General features: G+C 35.1%; 1 protein-coding gene across 1 annotated transcript; it reads left to right on the forward strand.

Moving 5' to 3' along the window:
• Positions 1-3,168: 3,168 nt before the first annotated feature.
• Osi2 (DUF1676 domain-containing protein Osi2) lies at positions 3,169-25,776 on the forward strand. The gene is made up of 3 exons (XM_081734460.1): positions 3,169-4,651; positions 20,635-21,134; positions 24,236-25,776. The coding sequence occupies exons 1-2, from the start codon at positions 4,099-4,101 to the stop codon at positions 21,132-21,134; spliced, it is 1,053 nt and encodes a 350-aa protein (XP_081590586.1). The 5' UTR covers positions 3,169-4,098; the 3' UTR covers positions 24,236-25,776.
• The last annotated feature ends 1,265 nt before the right edge of the window (positions 25,777-27,041 follow it).

Consider the following 27,041-nt stretch of genomic DNA (forward strand, 5'->3'; position numbering starts at 1 on the left):
ACATGAAGATAACCGGAGAGCAAGTTTTATTCATATAAATGAACTTTTTTTTTTTTTTTAAAAAAAAGGGGGGGCTTCGTAAACTTTTACGTCATTTCTTTCGCAAGGATATATGGATATCTGGAGGTTTTATTGGATCAGCTGGTGGACTCTCCGGTAGTATAATATGAAGGAGTACAGGAGGGTCGTACGCAGGGTTGGGTCCTGGGGGGTCCGGACCCCCTCCCCCGAAATTTCGACTTTTGTGTAAATTTAGCCTAATTTGGGGGGAAATTTTAGGAACTTTAATACTAGGAATGCAATGGATGTACCCGATTGCAATGAAATGAGCTGAGCGAGCTTAAACTACGTAATCATTCCTGGCCATTATGCAATAATAAATGCCATTTTTAATTGTTGACAAAAAAAATCGCGTGAAAACTTTTTCCCCATGTTAAGTCTATGCAAGAGTTTTTCGGTGATTATTCCTCGATGGTACATCGGATTTTTGATTGCGACCTATGTTGTCACTCAGCACGACATACTCTATCAGCGTGCTAAGTTTGGTTGAGATCGGCCAAACGGTCTAGGAGGAGTTCGCGGACAACCAAACGGCTAACCCGAGTATAAGAGCTTCGCTTCGCTCAGCTCAATAAAATAGCTTCATATTGAGTTTGGACCCCCCTAAATAAATTCATGCGTACGCTACTGGAGTACAGTGTCTTTCTTGTAACCGCCGAAGCAACCCTTTTCATTTTTGTTTATTTTTAAAAAGATTTATGTTTAATAAAAGAAGATCCTTAAGCACTAAAGGAAAACTTGATTCTCAAGTTCTTCAACATAAACCAATTTTCTATTTAATTAAAGAACATTGTTATTTTTTTGAAGGCTACTATCTCCAAGTTTGATCAAGTCAAGTACAAAAATTTCATCCACTTTGGTCTTAGTTTTAAATGGGTTCTTCTAAAAACTACATCTCAATTTATTTCCTTATTTACTAGTAAAAAGTGCCCGTTATTCGCATGGGAAGAATAATGCTTATGCAAAAAAAAGTTCAAGGTTTGGGGTGATATGCAACCTGCAATGTATGCCAAACGGTTGGGTTGCCTACTTTATACGCTATATAGTTTACTGTGCAGATACATACTTTAAATTTTAACCCCCAATCTTCTCTCGAGTTGAAAATAAAAAAAAAGACTGTATACGCGATTAGAACTGGTGAAAATCTACAGGGTGTCCGAGAAGTCCTTCCCTGATTACAGAAATTGACAACTCAGGCTAGAAATAAGATAGAAATATGAAACTGGTGTTGAATTGTTTACAAACTATAAAAGTTTTTGTCTGTGTTAGGTTTGTTCTGTTTTACCAAGCCTCAATTTTGTTTGTTTTAGGTTTGTCCGTGCCTATCTCGATAGGACATTTCTTGGGCGATGGATTGGTCGTGATGGACCAACAGCTTGGCCTCCACGCTCTCCTGACATAACCCCATTAGACTTCTTTTTATGGGGTTATGTCAAGGATGAGGTCTACCGAACACGTGTACCAGATCTTGAAACCCTGCAGCAACGAATAACCACAGTCGTTGCATCGATCCCTCCAGTGATGTTGGCTAATGTGTGGATGGAAATTGAATATCGCCTAGATGTGCTACGTGCTACCAAGGGTGCTCATGTGGAAGTGTACTGATGTGACCAAAACTTTTATAGTTTGTAAACAATTCAACACCAGTTTCATATTTCTATCTTATTTCTAGCCTGAGTTATCAATTTCTGTAATCAGGGAAGGACTTCTCGGACACCCTGTATCTAAGCGGATAAGTACACAATTTGATGGCTCTAGGCGACTTCTTTAATGCGAAAATCTGATGACAGATAAACAGACAGACACAAACACACACACACAGGGCCTAACTTGTTGAGGACAGGAGAGCAACTGCGCCCCAGGGAAGCTTCCCGCCGTTCGAGTGGGCTCACTTTAAGACAAAATTTTCTTACTCCATATACGATGCGAGCGTGAAATTATAAATGAAGCATCGAACAGGTTCACTACATTACATAAACAAAACAGTATACAAAAGGTAAATAAAACAAAAATGAGTTGTGGGCCCATTTCAGTACCCTAGAAATAATATTTATTCGTATGTCTTTAAGATTTGTCAATATTGTCCCCTTAATTAATTTATCATGTATAGAATGGGCCCAGGGACGTGCCGGATGGCCCACAGGCTCCGGGGAGCCCACAAAGAGTAAGAGAAAGATGGAAAGAAGGATCCTATTTCCGAATTTTGCGGGAGATCCCAAATCAACTTTTCTAGGGGACCCAAATATGAATGCTTGCTCCCTCAGAAAAAAATCTAAGTTACGGCGCTGCACACACACACACTCTTAGTTGAAGATAAATGTTTAAACCATTTTATGTGGAATCATGATAAGAGACACTTGGAAAGAAGTCGCCCAAGTTCTATATTTTAAGATACCATTTCAGAGTTCGTCTGGAATTCGTGTGAGGAAAAACTCTGGAAAACTTCTATCAAGATGTCTTGTCTCGGAATTCGAAGCAAGAATGATAACTATGTGGCAAGAAAAGAAAAAGAAAGAAAAATGGAATTTCTGCAGGAACGAAAAAGTCGAAATTTCCTCTTTATATAGCAAATATATTATGCTTGATATTTTCAAATATTAATATAATCGCATGGATATTACTATACCAGTATATTTAATAGAAATGGGGTAACAAAAAATTATAGTTTCAATTTGACTGATTGATAAATGCGGCTTGCAACACTTCTAGTTGTAAAATAGGAAAATCTGAGATAATCTAATTGTAGCACCTAAAAAAATAATGGCTGATAGTGGCAACATTTATTCATGATAATACGGAAGAGGACATGAACTTGAGGGAAGTCCGTTTCATGGCTTAAGCAGAGAAAGCCTTTTTATGTGTACATCGGGGGAGTTCCAAGAGTCAACGACCATCTTTAATGCATCATTCATCAGCAGAGGAAGAGAGGGGATCATATGTCATCTTACTTCCCTTCACATAAGACTTAAATCCGGTTCGAATCCAGGTCACTTCGGCGGAGAAATCCTTATTGTACCAGAAAGTTTTTCACTATCGGGATTGGAGGAGAGTGTGTTAATAAAAAAAAAAAAAACACAGACCTCTTTCACTAGAACTGTGGTCAAGTAAGAATCACTTTCATCTCTATTTGTACCGACATTGGATGGGAACTATCGAAAGTTGTTTTGTCTGACTATATTGCGGTGGGTTTTTCTACCCTTGCGCACCGTCATCGTGCACATGTAACCAAAGGTCGATGCCCACTATAATTATTACGATAACCACAAAAGACCCCACCTCTTTCGCACCTCAAGATCCTTGTAAGATCGCACAATATATACAACTGGTACTTTTTGAATTGTGGCAATACCTCTGCAGAATCTCCAGCAGTGAGAGCTGCTCCCGAAATTAAAGGTTGCTCTATGGAGTGGTTCTGATCGCGAAACACCAAAGACTGTGTTGGAAGTATATGCGTAATTAACTACCTGTGTCTTTTAAGTGGAGGTTATCACTCGCAACATTTTTCACAGTGCGGTATTTGGGTTTCGCTTGTTTGCAACGCTAGTCACGTAATTCACACACGCTACAAGAACGAGCCAAGCTGTAGCAGCTTTCTGCCTAGCTACCTACCTTGCTTCGTAATCATCGCACCTTGACCGCTGCCCGAATAACGGTTGTCGATCTTCATTTTTTTCCTTCTTCTCTGTGTTTCAGTGAAAGAGGGAAAAGGAAGGTAAAATTGATTAAAAGAAGGAAGGAACATATGTGTGTGTTTGTTAGCACGTCGTCGTTTTATACATGTATGTTTTCTCCGATGCTGTGACGAGCTTTCCCACAAGCCATACAACCAAGTACATTGCTGACGACGCCTTGTTTCTATATACTAGAAGGAGGACAGTAGGCTAAGAGAACTTGCGAGAAAAGTTGACGATCGGAAAAAAAGTAAAAGAAGAAAAAGAAGACACATACCTTCTTCTACCACAAGAAGAAAGAGAAAAAAAGCAGGGAAAAAAGTGACAATCGGCAACCTGCAACGCATAGCTGCATTTGGAATTCAACATGGAGGGCTCCTGGAGATTGTGCTTGACAAGAGTGATAGTTTTAGTGATTGTTTTAGTGGACAGTGGAAAATGTCAAGTGCAACGAGTAAACTCATTGTCTTTCCCAGAAGGAAATAAGACATTTCGAGCAGGAAAATTTCTTGACTACTTAGCATTTGGACATGAAAATGATGTCTATTTGGAGAGGGCCGGTCAAGAATGTCTTCGGAGTGATTTGTATGCCTGTTTTAAGTACAAAGCGTTAAGTTCTCTCGATGACTTTTTTGATAAGGATGCGTATACACTGAATGAGAATACCAGGTTGATAAGAATGCCTTACAAAGAGCAAGGGAGGTACTATGAGTTCTCTTCTGCACCGCGGGCAGATGATTCTGAATGGGACCAATTCGTGAAATTTTTGTTGCGAAAAGTGGAGAAGTTTGTCAAATCAACTGCGTTTGTAGTGAATCTTCCTGATGAAGTGACAGCCAATGGACGTTATTCACCAAGATTCGTGGATGAGATTGCTACCGAGTTGGACATCATTGAAGACAAAAATGAAAGCGTTTTCTGTAAGTATCAGATCCTCTTTTAAATGCCATGTTTTCCTTTTTTTGGACAGTCTTTCACGATGCACCAATCCGTCTGACTTGTCAGATAGCCACCTCCCACTTCTTTCCTGGGGTATTTGTCCACTGCATTCTCTATATCATCGCCTACATTTAGCGGAACAGACGCTTCTTTTTTTTTTCTAGCGACCTCAATTTATAGCCTACTAATCCTTTTAATAATGGGCATGTGTCCATGCTTCATTTGTTCCACTACCGCTTAAATCTATCTTCACGACAATAACAATTCCTTTCAACTTTCAATCTCCGTTATATACTGATTCCTTTTTTTGATATGCACGATAGATGATATCATTCGTTTCAGCTTTATTTAACTTCTAAATAATCGTTCTGATAGGGACAGGAAAAAAATATTTTTTTCGGTTGTATTGAACATGTCAAAATAAGTACTTATGTAAAATTTTCGTAACTTGACCATTATTGGTTTATCAGAGGGAAAAAATGTATTTAATAGTTTCCACTTTTATAAGATTTTTCCTCTTTCTCCAAAATTGTAGACTTTATTCTTAGTAACAGGCATATAACTCAATTTCTGATTAAAGTACAAATACTAATTATGTCTAATTTGAATTGCAATTAAGTGGCCTGTCCTCTAGTAGAAGTCTAGTATAAATACTCCCAAATACAAGGAAATAATGAATGGAAATTTTAAAAATTTCGTGAACAAATATTCGTTTCCTTATTTTGATCGCTTATAATTTGTCAATAACCTCGTAGACAAGCAACAGCTTCGATTAATATTATGTAAACATTGCATAATTAATAAATTCTGCTTTTAAAGAAAATGTAAAGAGAATCACGCGCGAAACGCATATTTATTTACATTTTTAGAATTTTTAATTTCGTACGGTAGATGTCATCCACTGGATGATGTCTGCTGCCATCTAGCGGCGCGATGTATAACTTCTAGCATTCTGTTTCAATAGTAGAAAATGGGATATAGATAGATAGCCATCGTTACTTGAGAAGATGATTAACAGTTTATCTCCATTAACGATCCCAGGAGACATAAGCATTCTAGGTATCTATTGCAAAAATAAATAAATAAATAGTTCTACAATTTGCTTTCGTTCAAGAGTTACCATGTGAAATAATGGACGGACGTACTAACATCAGGAGAAAAAGTGGTCTGAAAAGGTAGGGGAACGTATGACGTCACGCCATCCCCGTTCCTATCTTTGCCCATTGTCTTTTCTGTAAGTGGAGGGACGCCATACATTTTTTTTTTTTTTAAGTATGGGAACGACGTCCTGCCGCATTACCCTTCACATTTACCTCTGACTAACATTACAACTTTAAAAGTCATACTTGCGTGTCCCTAATAGACATTATAAAGGTTTAAGAGTTAATGATAATTCTGTTACATTTCATTAACAACAGTATGTAGACTATTGTCGTCTTGCTAATGTCATAATGAAAGGCATGGTGGGTGTGTTTATATTAGTATCAGTTTCAACTAATCGGGGGTGATGTGGTTCTCGAGTACAATCAAGCCTTTGGCGTGGAAGACCCGGGTTCGATTCCCGGCGGAAGCTCATGTGGTTCGGATTCCGCGTTAATCAGTAGATCCCGTCTTATATAGCTTCGCTGCTGAAAGGGACGTTAAACTCAAAACCAACTTAACACAACTCGAATACCATCAATTTTCATGCGAAGTCTTTTTACTACGCTTACCCCTTATTTTATTGAAAATTTAGTGTAGTGGCGTCTTTTGAGGGAAATCACATCGGTTAAAGATTAATATTTTTTCTTCAACTTTAAGCAAGAAAACTTAGCTAGTATCCTAATTCCTGTATAATTTTGATTATCAAAGTGTTTGAAAACCTGAAATATTACAGTTTAACGTCCCACGTTTATGCTTTTTAGGCTAAGGGAGATGGCTGATTAAGGCAAGTGAATGATAATGGAAGGATTGATGGAATGATACTGTGGAAGGAAACGGGAGTAGCCCGAGAAAACTCACGGGCACGATGTTGTCCACCATAAACTTACTTAACCAAGGATCGAACCAGGAGCCCCATGGACCAGAAGTAAGCATTCTACCACTGAGCTACCGTGCACCCCTTCAAGGAGTTTCGTTTACTAAAACTGCTTTACATAGTATTTACTCTGTCTGTCGGTTCGTTCGTCCGTTCGTTCGGGAGGCAAAAAAAAAAAAAAAAACTCAAGAATTACTTGATGGATTGCCATTATTTTTGACCAGGACGTAGAGGACAAAAAGTAGGAATCTAGGATGTTGACAGAGATGATCCATCCACCATCAAACCATTTCCGGTTATAATGATTATCACTATAGAGTAAAAACGATAATAGATAGCGAGAAGCGGTTTACTGAACTCGATTAAGCTTTCCAAGGATACTTTCATCTCTATCCTTAAGGAGGCAGACTACTAAATACTTTTCAAAAGCTAACAATTATTCTTTTGGCAGTTTTTCCTAAATGAAAAGAGATAATGTAATATAACTTAACTCAATAATAGATAATAGATAATGTTATTCTACACCTGAAAATACGAATCGGAAGAATTTTTAGTGTTGCCATCCATAGAAATTACAGTATGACCAGAATTTGAATTACCCAAAAATCTAGGTTAAGACAACGACTAGAAACATGAACTCAACGGTAATTGATGACTTATCATGTTGTCTGTGTTCCTTGTTAACTACTTTTTAAAAAATATTTGTATTTATTTTGTAATAACTTATTTATTTTGTGATAACGTATGTAAGTTATTATAGGATAAATACAAATATTATTTAAAAAGTAGTTAACAAGGAACCAAGACAACATGATAAGTCATCAATTACCTTTGAGTTCATTTTTCTAGTCGTTGCCTTAACCTAGATTTTTGGGTAATTCAAATTCTGGTCATACTGTAACTTCTATGGATGGCAACACTGAAAATTCTTCCGATTCGTATTTTCGGGTGTAGAATAACATTATCTATTAATGAGTTAAGTTATATTTCATTATCTCTTTTCATTTACGAAAAACTTTCAAAATAAAAATTGTTAGCTTTTGAAACATATTTAGTAGTCTGCCCCCTTAACTCTCTACTAAAACCGGAATTTGGTAAGGCACTTCCGGTTTCAATAGTAATTGAGAAAATATCATGTCTGTCGTTCCTTCATGTGGTGAGCACGTGACTACTTGTTAGTGATGCATATTTATTTCCTCAAGAAAAAAATGAAATGAAATTTTTGAGTTTTACGTCCCACGCTTATGCCGGTTAGGCTAAAGGAGACGGTGATGATGAGAGATGAATGAAATGGTGGAATGAAGAAAGTGGGAGGAAACGGGAGAACCCCGAGAAAACCCACGCACACGGTGTTTGTCCACCACAAAGTTCACTTGGCGGAATATTTCCTCAAGAGGCACAACTACTTCAGTGAATTACTTAAACACGATAATGAAGGAAATAAGTCTCTGCGAACTGACTTTAAAAGAACTAATAGCTGTTTACAGATCTTTCCTTATAGACCAGTAACCTGGGTGCGCGGTTTTATGACATCATACCTGTCGGACACTCAAAAATGTCTGCTCTCTACGAAAAGGTTTTAAAGTAAAACTGTATTTGTTTACGTAAAAGCGTTTTGCGGACACTGTCTCATTCAGTTTCCGACATTTTCTTACCATATTCTTTCAGTTATTTACTAGAATTCAAAAAAAGTAGGGGCGAGGGTAGAGAGAGAAACTATTTCTATCGCTTTTCTAGAAAACTACGCATGTAAGTTCAGTTGCGTACACAAGGGGGATTCGTAGGGGGCTCACGAGGAAGGTCCATAAACCGTGAGAGTTGAATTTTGATGAAAATTTGTGACAAGATTCAGTTCGAGTTGCTAAGTAACGTAGTAATAGTCACTTGATGCGCAAATGCTTCGTTGAGCTGCTACACCGACGCCATCTTGAAATCCTGTAGGCAATGTCCAAGAATACCCTTTTAGCACAAAAATAAAAAAGCTTTTGATATATCTGACTTCAGTATTGTAAACCAAGGTAAATCATCTATATGTAAGAGTATTTCCAGTGCATGACCGCCATCTTGAAAGGCGCCATATTGAATCGTCGTCAAATATGATAAATGGCAAGGGGATCATGTGGGGTATCAAATAGAACTGGAATTTACTCTTGAATTCATTTCCGTAACCAAAGTTTACATATATGTTTTCACTTCAGAGTTAAAAGCTCTCTCGCTCACAGGAACATACAAAAACTGAGCAAGTAAAATTTGTGATATGAAATGCGGTCGTGTAAACACTTGCATGATTTTAACTAATGCAATAGTAGTTATTTGATCTACAATAGCCACTATACCAATCAGATCTTGAGACTAGTGAGAGATATCGTTAATTAAATTGAAATGCCTGTAGTGAAAAATGGAATAGCAGCACTGTAACAAATTATACCTATTTCAAAATCGCTATATTTATATGAGTCTGTGTGTGTTGCGATTATGCATAGCATTTAAATACTGTAATATAAATTAGGTGGAACGGCCCATATGGTTTTAAAGAATCTGTCTTGAAGTTATTATAAAATTAATAGAAAAAAATATTAGAAAAATAATATAAACTATTGCACATAAGCAAATATTAACCTACTAACCTTTTGCTCTTTAATTGTGATGATGGAGATCCAAAACGTAGTGATTAGCACACAGCATCATGGAGCAGTGCAAACACTTAACAAATGCACTTTCGTCACAATCTTCATGACCACAGACACTATTTTCTACTAGTCTTCCGAACATTTGTAAATGAATCAACTATTGCTCCTGTTACGTACCCACATTTCTGCCATGCATATGCAAGCATGTCCTTTAGGACTGGCGTACAAAATTGATGATACACAACAGAATGCATTTTCTTTATGAAAATTCTGCCATATAACTTGTACACCGAACAAGTGAATACCTGCTACAATCAGTTATTTATCACAGTTTTGATATGAAAACTAGTCTTGCCCTTAGTATATGCAAGTGTTTTATCGTTAAAGGTGGAAAGATGCAGATATTTAATTATTTTATATTGAAGGGAAAAGGAAGAAAGAGGCTTGTTTTATGGATTGCAACTTGGAATTGAATCTTGTAATAATCTTTACCACCACATATTCTTAGCAGTTGTGCATGCATTCTCTTATCACTAATAGCAGAACACACACAAGAAAAGTGAAATCTAAGTTTCCAGGTGTATCTTCTAAGAATTGGCTGTGAACTGATAATTTATATCTCCTTCATTGTTCAATGTGGCAGCAATAAATCGATTGTATTTAGACAAACTGTCAATAAATACATTAAAGTATTTTAACTTCGTAATATGCACGGTAAATTATAGGTCGTCAAATATGAGTATTGGAAAGGAACGCAATATTCTGCAACAATGATGGTCTTTGCGTAAGGTTTCTAGATTGGAGAATAAAACTTAACACACTATAATGGACCACGTAAAATTGCCTAAAAGATATTTTTGGTTTGATACAATTCAACGTCCCACACGCCTCCTACGCTAAAGGAGACGTGGACCTACTGATTATAGTGGAATCCGAACCATTTTGGTCGATCAACTAATATGTACCAGTTTATATAATTTTTCTAATATATATCCGAACAATCCCTTTGGTATTCTCTGCTTGTCAGTACTATTAGGCATGTGTTTCATCGACCAACAGTCTATTCCATCGCACTTTAAAATAGGTATAACTTGTAGCATGCTGATATTCCATTTTTCACTACAGAAATTTCAATTTAATTAACGATTTCTCTCACTAGTCTCAAGATCTGATTGGTGTAGTTGCTATTGTACTGCATTAACTACTGCAGTAGTTAAAATCATGCAAGTGCTCGCACAAACGTGTTTCATGACACAAGTTTAATTCACACAGTTTTTATATGTTCCTGTGGGTAAGAGGGCTCTTAACTCTGAAGTGAAAACAGATATCTAAATTTTGGTTACGGAAATAAATTCAGGAGTAAATTCCAGTGCTATTTGGTATCCCACATGACCCCCTTGCCATTTATCATATTTGACGGCGATTCAATATGGCGCCTTTCAAGATGGCGGTCATGCACTGGAAGTAATCTCGCATATAGATGATTTACCTTGGTTTACAATACGGAAGTCAGATATATCAAAAGCTTTTTCATTTTTGTGCTAAAAGGGTATTCTTGGACATTGCCTACAGGATTTCAAGATGGCGTCGGTGTAGCAGCTCAACGAAGCATTTGCGCATCGAGTGACTATTACTAAGTTACTTAGCAACTCGAACTGAATCTTGTCACAAATTTTCATCAAAATTCAACTCTCACGGTTTATGGACCTTCCTCGTCAGTGGTAAAGCGTTCACTTCCGGTGCGTGGAGTCCCTGGTTCGATCCCAGCTCGCGCCGTGTGGACTTTGTGGTGGACAAACACCGTGCTCGTGGGTTTTCTCGGGGTTCTCCCGTTTCCTCCGACTTTCTTCATTCCACCATTTCACTCACCTCTTATCATCACCGTCTCCTTTAGCCTAACCGGGATAATCGTGGGACGTTAAACTTAAAGATTTCATTTTCAAGGGGGATTCGGAATGTTAACCATCTCCTTGAGCAAGTTATTTGTATTATGCAAAATAAGCATTCACTATATTAACACATGCATTCAAGTATCTGTAATTATATGAACTACCCTCTTGATGAACTTCTGCGTACGCCATTGTGAGGTTTTATACTCAAGTACGTCATTCTGTTCAGCTTGATCACATCTATCAACTTATATATGTCTCATCTTTGGAGATTTTTGCTTGCATTATGTGCTATTAATCTGGGATGCCCACTTCCCCCCCCCCTCGCCACAAGGGCTTGGATATTTTGGAATTGATTTGAGTTTGGCGTCCTGTTCAGCAGCGAGGCTGTATGAGATGTGCACCTACATTTTAATGTGCGGGAGTCCGAACCACATGAGCTCCTGTTAGTAATCCAGTTCAGGTTTCCCGCACCAAAGGCGCATACGCTGTCCACGTAGCCAAAAGAATGCTATCGAATAATTTAAGTGCAATCCCCGAAATTTACCATTTTATTCTCCAAATTTATCATTTCCTCTCGAAATTTACTATTCTTCTCACCAAATTTATCATTTTCCTCCCCAAATTTATAATTTTCCTCTCCAAATTTGTCATTTTCCTCTCCAAATTTATCTTTCTTCTCCCCAAATATATTATTTTCTTCTCCAATTTACCATTCTTCTCCCCAAATTTATCATTCTCCTCCTCAAATTGACCATTGTCCCCGCACGACAATATTGACCAATCTCCAGTTTGATTATATCATTTTCCATGAAAAGTTATGTTCTCTAAATAACACCCTAATACACGAATGTGGATACACTTACAAATAATCTTCCTGAAGTATTATATTATGTAAATTTTCCTTTTAGGGTTTGAAAATAACTTTATTATCGGGCTCTAAGCCGACATAAGAGTTTTACGTTTTTTATTAATATACTAAATGAACCTGCGCTCTCTACACAGCGCATCATTCGCAAATGAGCATAAATCTCCTTCTCATCCCTCACAACATATGTACATGTCCCTTTACAGATACAAGTGAAAGACGTCTTGATTTTTTAAAAAAAATCGACAAGGGGTATCATAAAGGGGAGATTTTTTCGACTATTTTTTCTCAATATCTCGCACCGTTTGCAAGATTTGAGCCTACTTCCGGTTGAAGTTTCTAATTCATGTATGACCAGTGTTTTCTTTCTTCTTGCATGCAGTATGTAATAAGCAAATACATTACATATACAATTGATTATAATGTCAGTTATATATGGTGTTCATTGGGCAAAACACTCAAAAAATAAAGATTTGTCTTAGACTCGAGAAATGGTTATCCTTCCTTTTTCACTATTATTTGGCCATGGAACAAACGCTTGAGACATATACAACTCCAATATACAACATTGTGGTGTTGGAATGTATAACGCATAGGATATGATGCTTTAGTTTTTTTTTTCTTTTTTAATTTCAACGCTTCCAGTGTACCCTAAAAAATGTAATAAAGAAATAATGGCCATGTTTTTTTTTTAAATATTCAATTAGAGCTGGACAATCTACACAAAATTTCCAATCGATCAGTGAAACCGTCATCTTTCTAGAGCCTGTAGTTTCCGAGATCTCATTGTCGAAAGGATTGACCACAAACATATAAACATAGTTTAAAAGAACTCGGAAGGTGGAAGCACAATTCACATGCATTGGTTTTATAGAAGGCTTATTAAAATACAAAGGCTTTGAACAATAATTTTATATCATAAACTTTATGAAAAACATATAGTTAACCAATTTAGACTATTTAAGGTACAAATACTCAAAATGTTTGTCACTGTTAAACGTGAAATCACACATAACCATAAATGAAAGATTTGAAAGCCAAAGTTATAGGTTGGAGCTCAGGCGCTTTTAATTGCTATTGTAGCATTTTAATAGATAGATTAGTATATATTTAATTAAAAATATGTATTTTTGAAACGCAGGTGAAGAGCAATTACCCTGTGCCTTTCCCAAATGACGCCACTGCTTTATTTGAGTTACAGGAATTACCATTATTTTAAGTAGTATCAGTGTCTATATACTGTATAGTGATGGACAACATTTATGAATCGAGTGTTTAATATATATATATTTTTTAATGTTAGCATATCCGTTAGATATTGTTATCGTATCTCAATTACAAACCACAAAATTGGCTCCACCACAGCTGAAGTTGTTTCCTCATTGTTTCTCTCATGACCCGCAACGAAAACAATGAAATAATGGCTTTTATGTAAGGTCAGATCGTGACTCCGTCATATGTTTTCAGCTTAATGCTCAGCGTAGTGTGACATCACATGAAGTAGTCTATATGCCGCATATTATAAAAGCATTTATTTATAGGTCTACGTCGTTTTTAGTTTTAATCTTTACTGCACACACTCTACTATATTCTATAGTATCCTATTATATAATGTTCAAACAAGAACAAACATGTTATGCATATTATTTGGGACCGCGGAGACTCAATGGTAAAGTGCTTACCTCTGATGCGTGAGGTCTTTGTTTCGATCCCCGGGAAAGTAAGTTTGTGGTGGACATCCTGTCTGTGGGTTTTCTCGGGGTTTTCCTGTTTCCTCCCACCTTCGCATATCACCAATTCTTCCATCGTCATTCACCTGCCTTAATCATCATGTCCCTTAGCCTCAAGTTCATAATCATGAGACGTTAAACTGAAATATTTCGTTTTATTTTCATTCGACTTATTATCTTATTATTTAAAAGTACCATTCGGCCATTCGGCTGGTGGAACTGTCAAGTCAATTTTGAAAAACCTTCATCCGAAGATGGTAGACCTCGGTGTTTGAACCCCAGAGTTTCTGAACTATGAAGCTACAACACTAATTACTAATTTACTTCCTCTTAGGTAAATTTTTGCTTTATTGAAGTTGGTAGGATAACCCAAGAAATGAGACAGATTTTTGGTGACGTGTGTATGAGAATACAAACAGAAATATCAATTTTAATTACATGACACCTTTCGGAATGAAACCTTTCTTGTCTCATGGTGGGGCCGCGGTGGTTCAGTGATATAGCGTTCACCTCTAGTGCATGGGATCTCTGGTTTGATCCCAACTCGCGCCAAGTGAACTTTGTGGTGGACGTGACTTTTCTCGGGGTTCTCCCGTTTCCTCCCACTTTCTTTATTTCACAATTTAATTCATATCTCATCATCACCGTCTCCTTTAGCCTAGCCAACATAATCGTGGGACGTAAAACAAAGATTTCATTTCATTTTTTTCTTGTCTCATGGACTACCTTAGAATTTGGCTTTTCCGTTGTTAAGGTATGGACAGCCGTACATGTACTCTTTACAGAGAGTTTAGGCCTACATACTTTTTCTTATTGCTCTAAACACGTATGTTCTTTATTAGATAAATTGATCAGTATTTTACGAATATAAGAACATATTGCTAATTACAGTAATTACCAGTAATTACAGTTTACACAATTGGTTGCTAAATAAAAGGCTCCATTTCCGGTTCTGCATGGGGAAGGGAGGTAAAAAGCTCTCTCCACTGCCTCTGTACAACAAAGGTGAACTACGGAGAACTGACATGTATAATATTTGTCTTCAGCTGTAAGTGCAGTGTAACAGAAACATACAGAACATTGCTGTAGGATTTCTTTCCCTTGGCCATGCTTGCATTAACTTCTAGGCCAACAAAGGTTTTTAAAAAAAAGTTGCATAAGGAAGTATGTAATTGGGTTGATGACTAAGATGGAAGCATTTCAAATTAAAGTTTTTTTTTTTTCTTTCTTTGAAACAATCAAAGATGAAAATATGGTTACATTATGGGTTTTAACTTCTGTACAAATAACATTATGAGTTATTTGTAAACACACAACTTTTCATGAAGATTTTTTTCTTTATTTCTTTTGTAAGTTTATGATGTTTAATAATATCCGTTGTTCTCTGAATTATTGTATTTTATTTAAAGTAGATTCCATTAAGAAGTTTTGACAGTATAGTATGTCAGCATCTCGATGAGTGTAACAAATTATTGTAATTTATTTTTCTTTTTAAAAATAGCCTATATATACGTATACAATCAAGCATGTTATTAATTTCACGCTCTTTGGAGGCCCATAGCTGGAATTACTATAGGTTCGGTTTTAGCCGAGAGAGTCCCGATTTTAAGGTTGTTGTTCCGGTGTTCCATTGGTTTTTCGGTTTTCAGTCGTGACAATATTTTGACCCCTTTTTTATGTGCTCTATCCTTATTGCAATATTTTAAATTATTATTATTATTATTATTATTATTATTATTATTATTATTATTATTATTATTATTATTATTATTATTATTATTATTATTATTATTTTGCATTTACGTACTTTTCCATTAACAGCTACACATGTAATCTTAAGTAGCAAATATCCTATATGTAACTGCGGGCAATAGTTTGCGTTCTTCTGTATTTGCTATATAGAGTTCGTCTGAACCCTAAGTTTCGGACGAAATTCGAAGGTCTGGTATAGAAATCTTAGTGAACAATCTCCACTCCTTTTTCTTTCATTCCAGATTTCCAACACCTGGGCATCTAAAGAGACGTCCTTAATTATTTTAAGTGAAAAGTCTAAATATCAAATTTCATGACTCTAATCTTGAGGAATTTCGAGATGTAAACAGCTTATTTCTCACTTCTCTCTCCCTTGCACTTCAAATTTCCAAAAGTCCTTCTTTTATGGCACGGTACCTTACATCGCAAGTCCTATACAAAATTCAAGTTTCTAAATTAATCAATTTGACTGAGGCTTTGAACAATCAGGTAGGATTTCTTCTTTCATATAGATAAATATGGGTCATTCAAAGCACAAGAAATTAGTCCAATTACCAAAGCTGTTCGGCAGTAGACCCAACAGTGAGAAACGTTAGGACCTTAACTGCCAACGTTGATCCTACGTTGTAATTGGCCGTTTCGCCGATCATTTGCTAACCAAATCAATTCCCAACATGACCCCCTACGTTGCAATTGACCATTTTGCTAGTTATTTTGCTAACTAAATCAATTCCCATCGTAACCCCTATGTTGTAAATGAAAGTTTTGCCGAATATTTACTAACCAAATCAATTCTCAGCGTAACCTCTATGTTGTAATTGACTGTTTTGCCGATCATTTGCTAATCAAATTAATTCCCAACGTAACCCCTACGTTGTAATTGGCCTTTTTTGCCAATTATTTGCTAACCAAATAAATTCTCAACGTAACCCCTACGAAAGAAGTAATATTACGATTTGGAGTGTGAGATCGAAGTTGTTGAATAAATGATGGTAAATTGTTGGTTGGCCAACATTCACTTTAAACTACGTTGGGACAAAGTATTTTTCTACGTTGGCCCAACCCAGTATGAGCCTACCAAGTGTGCTGATAGGGGGAGTCATTTTCCTAAAGTTACAGGCGAGGTTCAATTTGATTCATTTTTAAGGACTTTTGTTTACTCTACACATTTTTATATATTTATGCTGTATGTCCGTCCTACAGACAGATATCTTGAAAGCTACGTGATCGATAATCATCAATTTTGGCCACGATGTAAAAAGTCAGAAGGTAGGAGTCGAGTTTGTTGATGGAGGTCATTCATTCACCAGAAGTGATAGAAATCAATCATTTCCGGTTTTAGCGTTGATCACCATAGATTACAAAAAGGTAATAGATAGAGAGGAACGGTTTCCTCCAGTCGATTAAGAGTCTGAAGAATACATTTCATTTCTATCCTCAACTCTCTACTAAAACCGGAAGTGAAAGAAATCCACCAAAATATCCGGTTTCAATATTGATTTACATAGAGCAAAAATGATAAAAAAAATAGCAAGAAAGCAGTGTTTTTGAGTAGATTAGCGTTCTTCTAGGAATATGTTCTATCTTCTCTCTTAACCCACTATTCAAACCGGAAATAATAGAAATGAACCACTTCCGGTTTTAACATTGATCACTGTAGATTAAAAATGGTGATCGATAGCGAGAAGTTGTTTTCTACAATCAATTAAGCGTCTCAAGAATATATTCAATTTAGACCTAATCTTGAGAAATTTCACGTCATATACAAAACCAAACTCCTTCGCGTGGTGTATTCGTGACTTATCACTTATTTCTTTCAACAAATCGTAATCCTTTGTTCAAGCTGTTAATGTAGTACATTTTCCATTATTGAGAAAGGTAGAAATCCAGGCCACACATGAAAAAACGAAGACAAATTTTGTAAATTAACAGTCCGTGATATTATGACTTTTATCCTGAAAGAGAAACTATTGGTGAGCGTATTAGCGATGCAGGAAACAAAACAGACAAATTTGCGTGTCAGTCATGTATTGGTAATGGTCTGCTAAATTACAGTGCTATGTTTATGTAACTATAACATTTTTAATCGTGTGTATGAAAACAAGGTATATTCACAAATAAGAAGTACTTGCTTTTACGATGTAGAATGTTCTAGAGAAAATAGATACACTGATGGAAACACGTTTAAAAAGCGACAGCACATATCGTCCGATTTGAATGAAATTCGAAGGCGCATGTTTTTCTTTTTAGTTTAACTTTCCATGTTTATGCACCGAGGCTAAAAAATACAATGATTACGAGATGGATGTTAATGGTGGAATGACAAAATTGAGAGTAAACAGGAGCACTCCAGGGAAATCCATACAGAAACCTCAAGGCCCACTTGGCTAGAGGTGGGATCAAACCAGGGACCCCATACGCCAGATGTGAGCGTTCTACCACTCAACCAACGCGGTCCCCACATAGGATGTGTCTGTAGAAGATTTAGATTTCTGGGCTTTAGGCATCTATAGCCATTTAGCCCGTCACGTATGAGGGATGACGTACCTCGGTGATCACACTATCCGAGGAAAGGGAAGGAAGGAGGCGGATGGGACCTATAAATTAGGTACCACCCCGGCATTTACCTGGTGTGAATGAGGAAAACAGGATGGCTGGCATGGTAAAGCTTTTTACAATTTTGACCGAGTGCCCTCAGCGGGAATCAAACCCGGAACCGCTCACACCGAAGACAAGAGCGTTAGCGACTACACTACGCGGGGCCATACATGTGTGTCTGTAGAGGTCACATTGATCTTAGATTGAATTTCCTATTACAATCGCCATCGTAGAAGTCAAACTTAATCGTATTGTTTCTAGGGGAAATGCTGCTAGTAATCTGAAGATTATTGAACAACACGACATGTATAGTTTGTGTGCGAATCCGGTTTTCTTCAGCAAAGCATAGATTGTAATTTATAAGGCGTGAAGAGGATAGCGTGTCAAGGATCAAAAAAGCAATTACATTAAAGTACTGATTTTGATTGCAAAATATGATTAACCCTTTAATTGGCAAGCATTGATAGCATTTCTGTTATTAAAACATTTAGTTTGCTTTTATGGTTGAGCCATGTCTTTCTGATAATAATTTCGTATTTTTTAAAGTATTTTTATACTTTGGTTACAAAATACAAGATGTTTATTTCAAAGCAACATTGCCATAAAATAGGTCTTATGTGTATATCATAAGAATACTCTCAGTAATTACCAACAGTTTTGTTGAAATATTTTCCTACAGAGCAAGAAACCACAAGTAAAAAATAAATAAATAAATAAATAAATAAAAAAGAACTTTCGCGGAACGTAGAAGATAAAGCTTCTACACTATTAAATTTGACTGCCCCCTGTTGACGAAGATTAGAAGTATCTAAAGAAGTGACCCGCAAATCATGTATATGAATATTGTATGAAAGCAATAATGTCAAATTAATGATCACTGAAGTGAGGATTCGTGCGGATAATGCAATAGAATGCGATGTTACTTCAGAGCAATAGTGCCAAATAAAGGGTTAAAAAATTTCACACCATTCGTTGAACATAACTACTTTTATTGGAATTTCCAATAGAGTTAAAGAATTACCTAAGCAGCTCTATGGCAGAGGTAATGTTTAACGAGATAGGGCATCAAAAGTTATTCCTTTATTACAATATTACTTGACATAATAGAGAGCGTAATAAGTAAGTTGCAACTTATATTGTGTAACAATAGAATGGCAAAAAGGAGAAAATATTTACAAATGGTACAAAAAATTAATTAGCTGCAACACTGGTACACGTGAAATGAAATCTTCAATTTAGTATCTCATAATTATGCCATTTAGGCTTAAAAAAACGGATGACTATGAAAGAATTGGTGGAAGTGAGGGATAAACGAGAAAACTCTGAGAAAACTTGTTGACATAATGTTGTCCATTTTACTAACTCACATTAATATTATCTTAGTGTTTGTCAATGTCGAAGGGTGTGTCGCTATTCATGAACCATTCCTCGGCCAGAAATAACATCGCACGCCGCTGGTACTATTGTCCTTTTCATTTAGCCAGTCTACCCATGAGTTTAAACGTCCCTTCATCAGTAGCAAAATTGGTTACAACAATGTAGGATGGTCATTGAGCAGTTCATTAGTTGTTAAACTTAATGATGAGACCTTAACCTACATAGACCATTAAACATTTTCAGTTGGAGAGGAATTTAAAAATATATATATAGAATCAAATTGGTAAATAGTACGTATTTATGATTATAAAATATACCAAAAAGTTTTAAAATGTTAAAAAGTTTACTATTAACCTTTTATTCTAAAATATGATTTAAGGACCCTTTTACGTAAAATGAAAATGTAAAATTTGTTGAATTAGTATCACAAAATTCATAAAGAAAGAAAGAGGAAAGCTATGTAGTAAATACTTTCGCTGATACTTCATCAGACGAGAGAGTGAGTGAGTGAGAGAGAGAGAGAGAGAGAGAGAGAGAGAGAGAGAGAGAGAGAAATAAAAAGGGACCAGGGAACGCTCGCACCAAAATCGAGAACGTTAGCTCCTACACTACGCGGAGCCACGTATTAAACTTTAATATAAAACCGTAATTTCCATTTTTCAGCTTTGAAATGTGACATAGTCGCATAAATCAAATATAATATCTAACTCCGAAGATAGGCTAAACCAAAATTTATTGTAGCTTAAAAACTTGTGTTCCAAATCTATCTTTCTGAAACTGTGAAGACGGTAATATCCTTGAGTCCTTGCAGCAACTCATACTTCATTCAGTTGAAGCAGTAGGAGGCATACAATTTACGCTATAAACAATTCAACTAATATAAGCCATTATCAAATGAGACAAAACGTAATTAGAAATAGTTTCGTTTAACATACGGTATAAATAATTGTTTAATGTTAATACTGAAAGTAGTGTCATTTAAAAAAAAATACTATAAAGAAGCTAAATCTACATTATTGTTGTAATAATATATTTATGAAAATATTAATGTGACATACGTGAAAAAATATGGTGAATAATCTTTCATTCTTTTTTCTTTTCAGCAAGAGCAAAGCTGAAGAAACTTTTCATCCCTCTTCTCATCATCTTGAAACTATTCAAGTTGAAATTATTATTATTCTTGCCCTTGATCTTGGGATTAGCTTCATTCAAGAAAGTATTAGGATTTATGGCATTGGTAATACCAGGATTAATTGGTTTCTTCAAACTGTGCAAGCCAGATTTACATCACAACTATGGTAGCTATGGACATAGCAACTATTACCAACCGTACCACGGAACACCTACTTCTTCATATTATCATGGTCCATACTCCAGAGAAGCTCAAGACAATGGAGCAGAAAGTAAAGATTCATCTTCGTCATCAGGATCATCATCATCACCAACTCAGTACGCGTGGCAGTACAAACATGACAGTCAGTCCTCGCAATCTTCAAATTCTAAAGTCACATTTAGGGATCCTGAGAGAACCAGTAGTAGCAGTAACTCATGGGATCCACAGCAACTGGCGTACAGGGGATATCCTGAATATCGGACGAAATAAGTGAGTAATCGTTTAAATACTAGAAGATTGTTCATGTTGATAGTTTACAGTAAGGCTTGTAGTCGAATTTCACAACACATTTTCCCGTAATAGATTATAAGCTACTCATCTGGGCACAGAGCAAAGTCTGTATATTGATTACATTTGTCTTATCAGTACATTGTTAATATGATACTTCAACTTCTCGAAGAACTGTCTTACAAATGAACCCAGGTATTCATCTAGCTCTTCTGTAACAAATTTTTAAAATATTATAAAGATTCATTATAATATTACTTGAAAGTATTTAATAAGTAAATTCAGTATATTATGTTTGTTCTGAAGGTTTGCTAGTTGCATTCATTTGCAGTGGTCTTCATCAACAACGCACACTGTTTTATTACTATTTTCTTACATTATAAACGAAAAGATAGCCTTATTTATATGAGACTAACTAATTTTGCTTTCTAGTTTGAATGAACTGAAATTATATCATGACCAAATATACAGTATATATTAGCTTAAAAATTAGTAAGCCAAAGAATACCGAAGGTCAAAGTTAATAAGACTTACCTCATTAATATTTATTAGAACAAATAATATTTCACGTGTTTTTGTGGTTCAAAAATGAAATGAAATGAAATCTTTGAGTTTTACGTCCCACGGTTATGCCAGTTAGGCTAAAGGAGACGGTGATGATGAGTAATGAATGAAGTGGTGGAATGAAGAAAGTGGGAGGAAACGGGAGAGCTCCGAGAAAACCCACGGACACGGTGTTTGTCCACTACAAAGCTCACTTGGCGAAGGCTCGGATCGAACCCAGGACCCCAAACACCAGAGGTAACACTCTACCACTAAGCTACCGCGGCCCGCCACTTTTGTGGTTCAATTTCAAGAAGAGAATATATAATATTTATATAATTGAGGAACAGCAAATATACAAAGATAATAAAAATTAAATTAAAGAAAAGGGGAAGATAAACTAACAAGACTGGGGATAATTACAATTAAAATTTATCAACATGAACACATTTCACGAGAATCTTCATGGAAAAATGTTCACCAGTCGAATTCTACAGACATCTGTATTCTTCTTTTGTGACATGGCAATATTGACAAAGAGGATATATTCGTTATTATCTTTTTCATTGACAACTAATTTAGGGATGCCTACAAAGAGAGAATTGAAACACAAAGTGAATCATGACATTATAGGGAATGAAGAAATGTTAGGTTAGGAGATATTTTGTAATGATTTTGAAAGAAATAGATAAACAAAATGTGTTCGAATTTGTTTTTGTTTTTGTAATTAACATTGCTCGTAGTGATAGTGTTTTATTCATCATAGACTGTTTATTTCACAGGAATAATATTATTTATTCAAGGCTATATAGAAGGTAAAGAGGGGTGGAAGGATTATTGAACGTTGAATAAGCCCTAAAAGTTCATTTAACTTTAGGGTTATTTTTTGATTCACAAACACACACACACATACCAAATAAATAAATAAATAAATAAATAAATAAAATAAAATAAAATAAAACGGCAACGAAACTTCTACGTACGTATTAGAGAGTTAGATAAGCCACTTCTATTTTCAGACAACAGCACACCAAGTTGGTTCAGAGTTCTTCACTTAATCTCATTTAATAGAAACACCATCATATTTATATAAGACATCCTGTCATCTCCTAAATCAATCTGACTTTCCTAGATTAATACCCCACTACATAAACGAAATACATTCTTGTAGCTTCACCAACAGGGACATGTCAGATGATTAAGAAGAATCCGTCATTCTTCAACGAAAGAATGGTCACCACTGGTTATTTTGCAATATATCCTACTCTTGTTACTTTTGTTTATATTTTAACCTGTCTATTTTAAGAAACGGGCACAAAGGTATTCAATGAGTTGAGTTGATTTTGACTTTAACGTCCCTTTCAGCAGCGAGGCTATATGAGACGTGGACCTACTGATTAGCGTGGAATCCGGACCACATGAGCTCCCGCCAGGAATCGAACCCGGGTCTCCCACGCCAAAGGCGCGTACGCTAACCGCTTAGCCACGAAGGAGGTCCACAAAGGTATTCAAGTACAAAGCTGATTTATTTAATTAATCATTTTTAGTGTAGATAATTGACAAATCTCAAAATATATCGGAATCGTGATATATAAAATCTATATACAATTATTACGATAAAGGATCTATCCGGTTGCAATGATGTGAACAGACTTTTGGGGGAGATGACTGAAATTCAACTCAAATGTAGAAGAGAATATGTAGATTTTGTACTTCAAAAGCAAATTGTGCTAAAATGTCGAACATAGTCGAAAAGCACGAAACATTAACATTAATGTCAATCGAAATTCAAATAAAAATAAATAATTCCTCCACTTATCTCAAAAACCAAAAGAGGGAGATGGCTGAAATTTAGCTTAAATGTAAAAGAGACTATGTAGATAATATATTCTGAAAGCAAATTGTCCTAAAATGGATTAAACATAGTAAGAAATCACGAAACATGAATTAAAGTCAGTGGAAAATCATTGAAAACATTCTCAAAAGTCAAGTTGTTTGAGTAAAATAAGTAATAATGATTATGTAACTATATGCATCTTCTGCAAATAAGCACGCAGGGCGACCTTACACGGAGATTACGTGCTTGAAATATCTCACATCTGGATTTGAAAGCTCTAGACTCGATTTAGCACGAAACGTGACTTTTAACCTGATCACGTGACACAGTCTGGTCCTTATGGCAAACCAGATACATCCTGAATATAAATTTGTTGTAAAATAATGTAATAAACTTGATGTATGTATTAAGAAAAGTTTTTGAAAGTAAATTCAATCACAATCCTTGTCACTTAAGATTTCCTAAATTCTGTACAATGTGGATGAAATTTGTTTCACAATCTCATGAAAACCGACTGTTTTCTATTACTTTTAAGTAAGTTGGTAAGCCGTTAAATAATATAATTCCTGTGGAAACAAACTCTAACTTCTACAGCATTGGTTTTAAGCACATTTATGTTGTTACGTCTGGAAATTTGTGTACTGCCTTTTATTACATTATATTATAATATCTAATACTTTCCATTCCATATTTATCTTTGCAGATTCAAGTAAACAAATCCTACAATACAATACCTGACTGACGATCTGCAATATCAAAATGACACAATGATAATGGATGTACATTTCTTAAACAGAAATTTATCGACATATATTATATGTTTCAATTTCTGTTGTGGAGAATCTCTCTAGTTTGGGAAAACTTAAGTATCAAATAGTGATTAGACAATGTTAGTGAAAATTAAAGAAAATGTGGAAATTAAATTTGGTGAATTAGATCTAAGGTATCGTTATCGGTGGAAGAAATTCTTAATATTCCAAGAAAATATGATGACTGGAAATGCATGCTCAAGGTTATTGAAGTATTTTAATTTAAACTACACATTTTTTGTGTTCGATCAGAAGCTTGTTTGCTTGTTACAATATTGGGTATATTTAGATTCTATATTGTGAATTAAATGTCATTATCGAATTCAAGTTTATTTTCCATAATGTAAGCTTTAATTATATTCGAGTTAGGAAGCATTTTACATTAATTGTAAAAGAAATAAATGCATAGATTATATTGATATTATATTAGATTATATTTGTTAGTGTAATTAGCAATTTTCCTTGTTACTTTGTTATTATGATGCTTATGATTCATAGATTGACTACCTACTTTGCTATCAATCTTCAATTTACTAGCTTCACATGTATGTAAAACTTACGAAAATGGAAAATTATTTAGATTCTAAGTACCATTGCTATACAGTTTAACTTGATCGCTAAAACATGTGCATTTTGAGTCAAAGTTCTTCATAAAAAGTGCAATAACTGCCTCTGACTAAATGGTAAGGTTAGCCTATTTTCAGTACTCGGTTGTACCATACATGGTTCGAATTCCATAATAAACTATAGGTACATGCCCCATATGGTCACAGTGTTGAAAAAGAACGTACAATTTTAATCAGTGAATAAACTATGAAAATGCCATTTTTTACAGTCTCTCAAACCAGTGATACAAATTAAGAATAGAATTTACTTTTTTTCTGCACCTCAAAGTTACATCGTATGGAACTTTCTAGAACTAGCACTTAGAAAAATTATAATTTTAGTTAATAATATTTTAATTAACCTAATAATTTGCGAAAGTAAATCATGTTACCGGTGACTCACATTTTAGTTGAAGTAATCTGTGCTTTATTGTAACCGAAGCTAGCTTTATATTCTAACGTACTACGCTGTAAGTTATACAGTGTTTCTATATATAATATGTCTTCAGCAATGAAACCTAGTCAACTCTGTTACTGAATGATTAAAAGTTGTCAAAACTTGATTGCTTTGAAAGTTACAGTTTGTTAAGTATTCTAGCTTTCTGAAGCAAGCATATTTGACGTAGTCTACAATGCAAAATGGTCGTTTATTATAGAATAATTAAAATATAATTATTATATTATCTTTTTGTATGGCCAGAGTTATAATTTCGTAATTTTATATTAAAAAATATAAGTATGTATTTAATATTTCGTAAGAGAGAAAATATAATATTTATATTTTATATGTATGTATATTTGTCAGATTTTATGATAGTAAATTTATTTTTCTTTTGTAATACAATGGTCTTATTTCGTTTATACTTAACCGTATCGATATTAGAAGTAAACTTAGTATCATATATTTGCATGAAGAATACACATCGTGATCCTACCTTTAAATTTTCAGTAACACCATACCGCAATTGTACTCTTTTTTTTCTGATACTTTACTTTTCAACTAAAGAATACTCAAAGGAAACTCATATTTACTTCTATTTATACCAAGAGAAAAAGAGAAAAAGTATTATTGAACTTCTGATTAAGACGATTACAATTTTCTTTAGATTTTATGATGACTTTGACATAAGACTTTGTAAAACACATTTATGTTACTAGTAATAAAAATATCCTTAAATTACAGAGACAACCATATGTAAAAATGCTGAAATTTGTTCATCGTCGTTTCATTAATAGAAGTTCTTGAATATAAATGCAATTTATGCATATTAAACATAATTGACACATGGCTTTATTTCCTTTAAAAAATTTCTTTTAAAAAAATTCTCCATGGCAAACAAATTTACAAGAATTCGGAAATACTTTCTCATTGCATGATAAAGGAGAATTTGGTAGTATTTTATACGTTAATGTCACATTACTCACTAGATCTTGGAATTTTTTAGTCTTTGTTTCGCTTGCCCGTTTCCCCTTGTCCAGTTTCTTTTTCATGCTACACAAAGCACTCCTCCAAGAACCAAGAAAATGCTGTGTTCAGCTTCTCTTTCCAGAATACCAAAGAGAGACCCTTCTCCAGAATTGCGATGTATTTTCGCTGTTAATTATTATCTTCTTCACACGACTCAAGATCTTGATCATTCTATTCGTTAAATGGCACCCCCACTCTAAAAGGACAAATCCTACACACTTGATAATTGATTGTAGTTGATTCATTTCAAATTACTGTAAGTTTATTCATGTTGTATGGAAACTGAGCAAGAAGCGACACTCTGAGAATATAACACAATGCCTTAAGCTCAAAAGACATATTTGTCCTTTGACTGTCCACTATTTTCATTTGGCAAAGTTGACTTCTTCGTAAAATGATATATTTTCCGTCTAACTGATTTATCATGATAGCTTAGCTAATAAACATACCTGGCAACCTGTGTTGGATTTACTTGAAAGTATTCTGCCATCTGTGCAGCCTTGGATTTTCTGTCACCACAAGTTTTCCTTTTCACTCGATATTTCGTTTACTTCTGGAAGCTTTCTCCAGCAATGAATTTCCTGGGCAAAAATACAATCTTGAATGTTCTGTTGCGTTAGCCATGCC

Source organism: Thermobia domestica, chromosome 12 (assembly GCF_964235325.1).
Source record: "Thermobia domestica chromosome 12, izTheDome1.hap1.1, whole genome shotgun sequence".
Taxonomy (NCBI): domain Eukaryota; kingdom Metazoa; phylum Arthropoda; class Insecta; order Zygentoma; family Lepismatidae; genus Thermobia; species Thermobia domestica.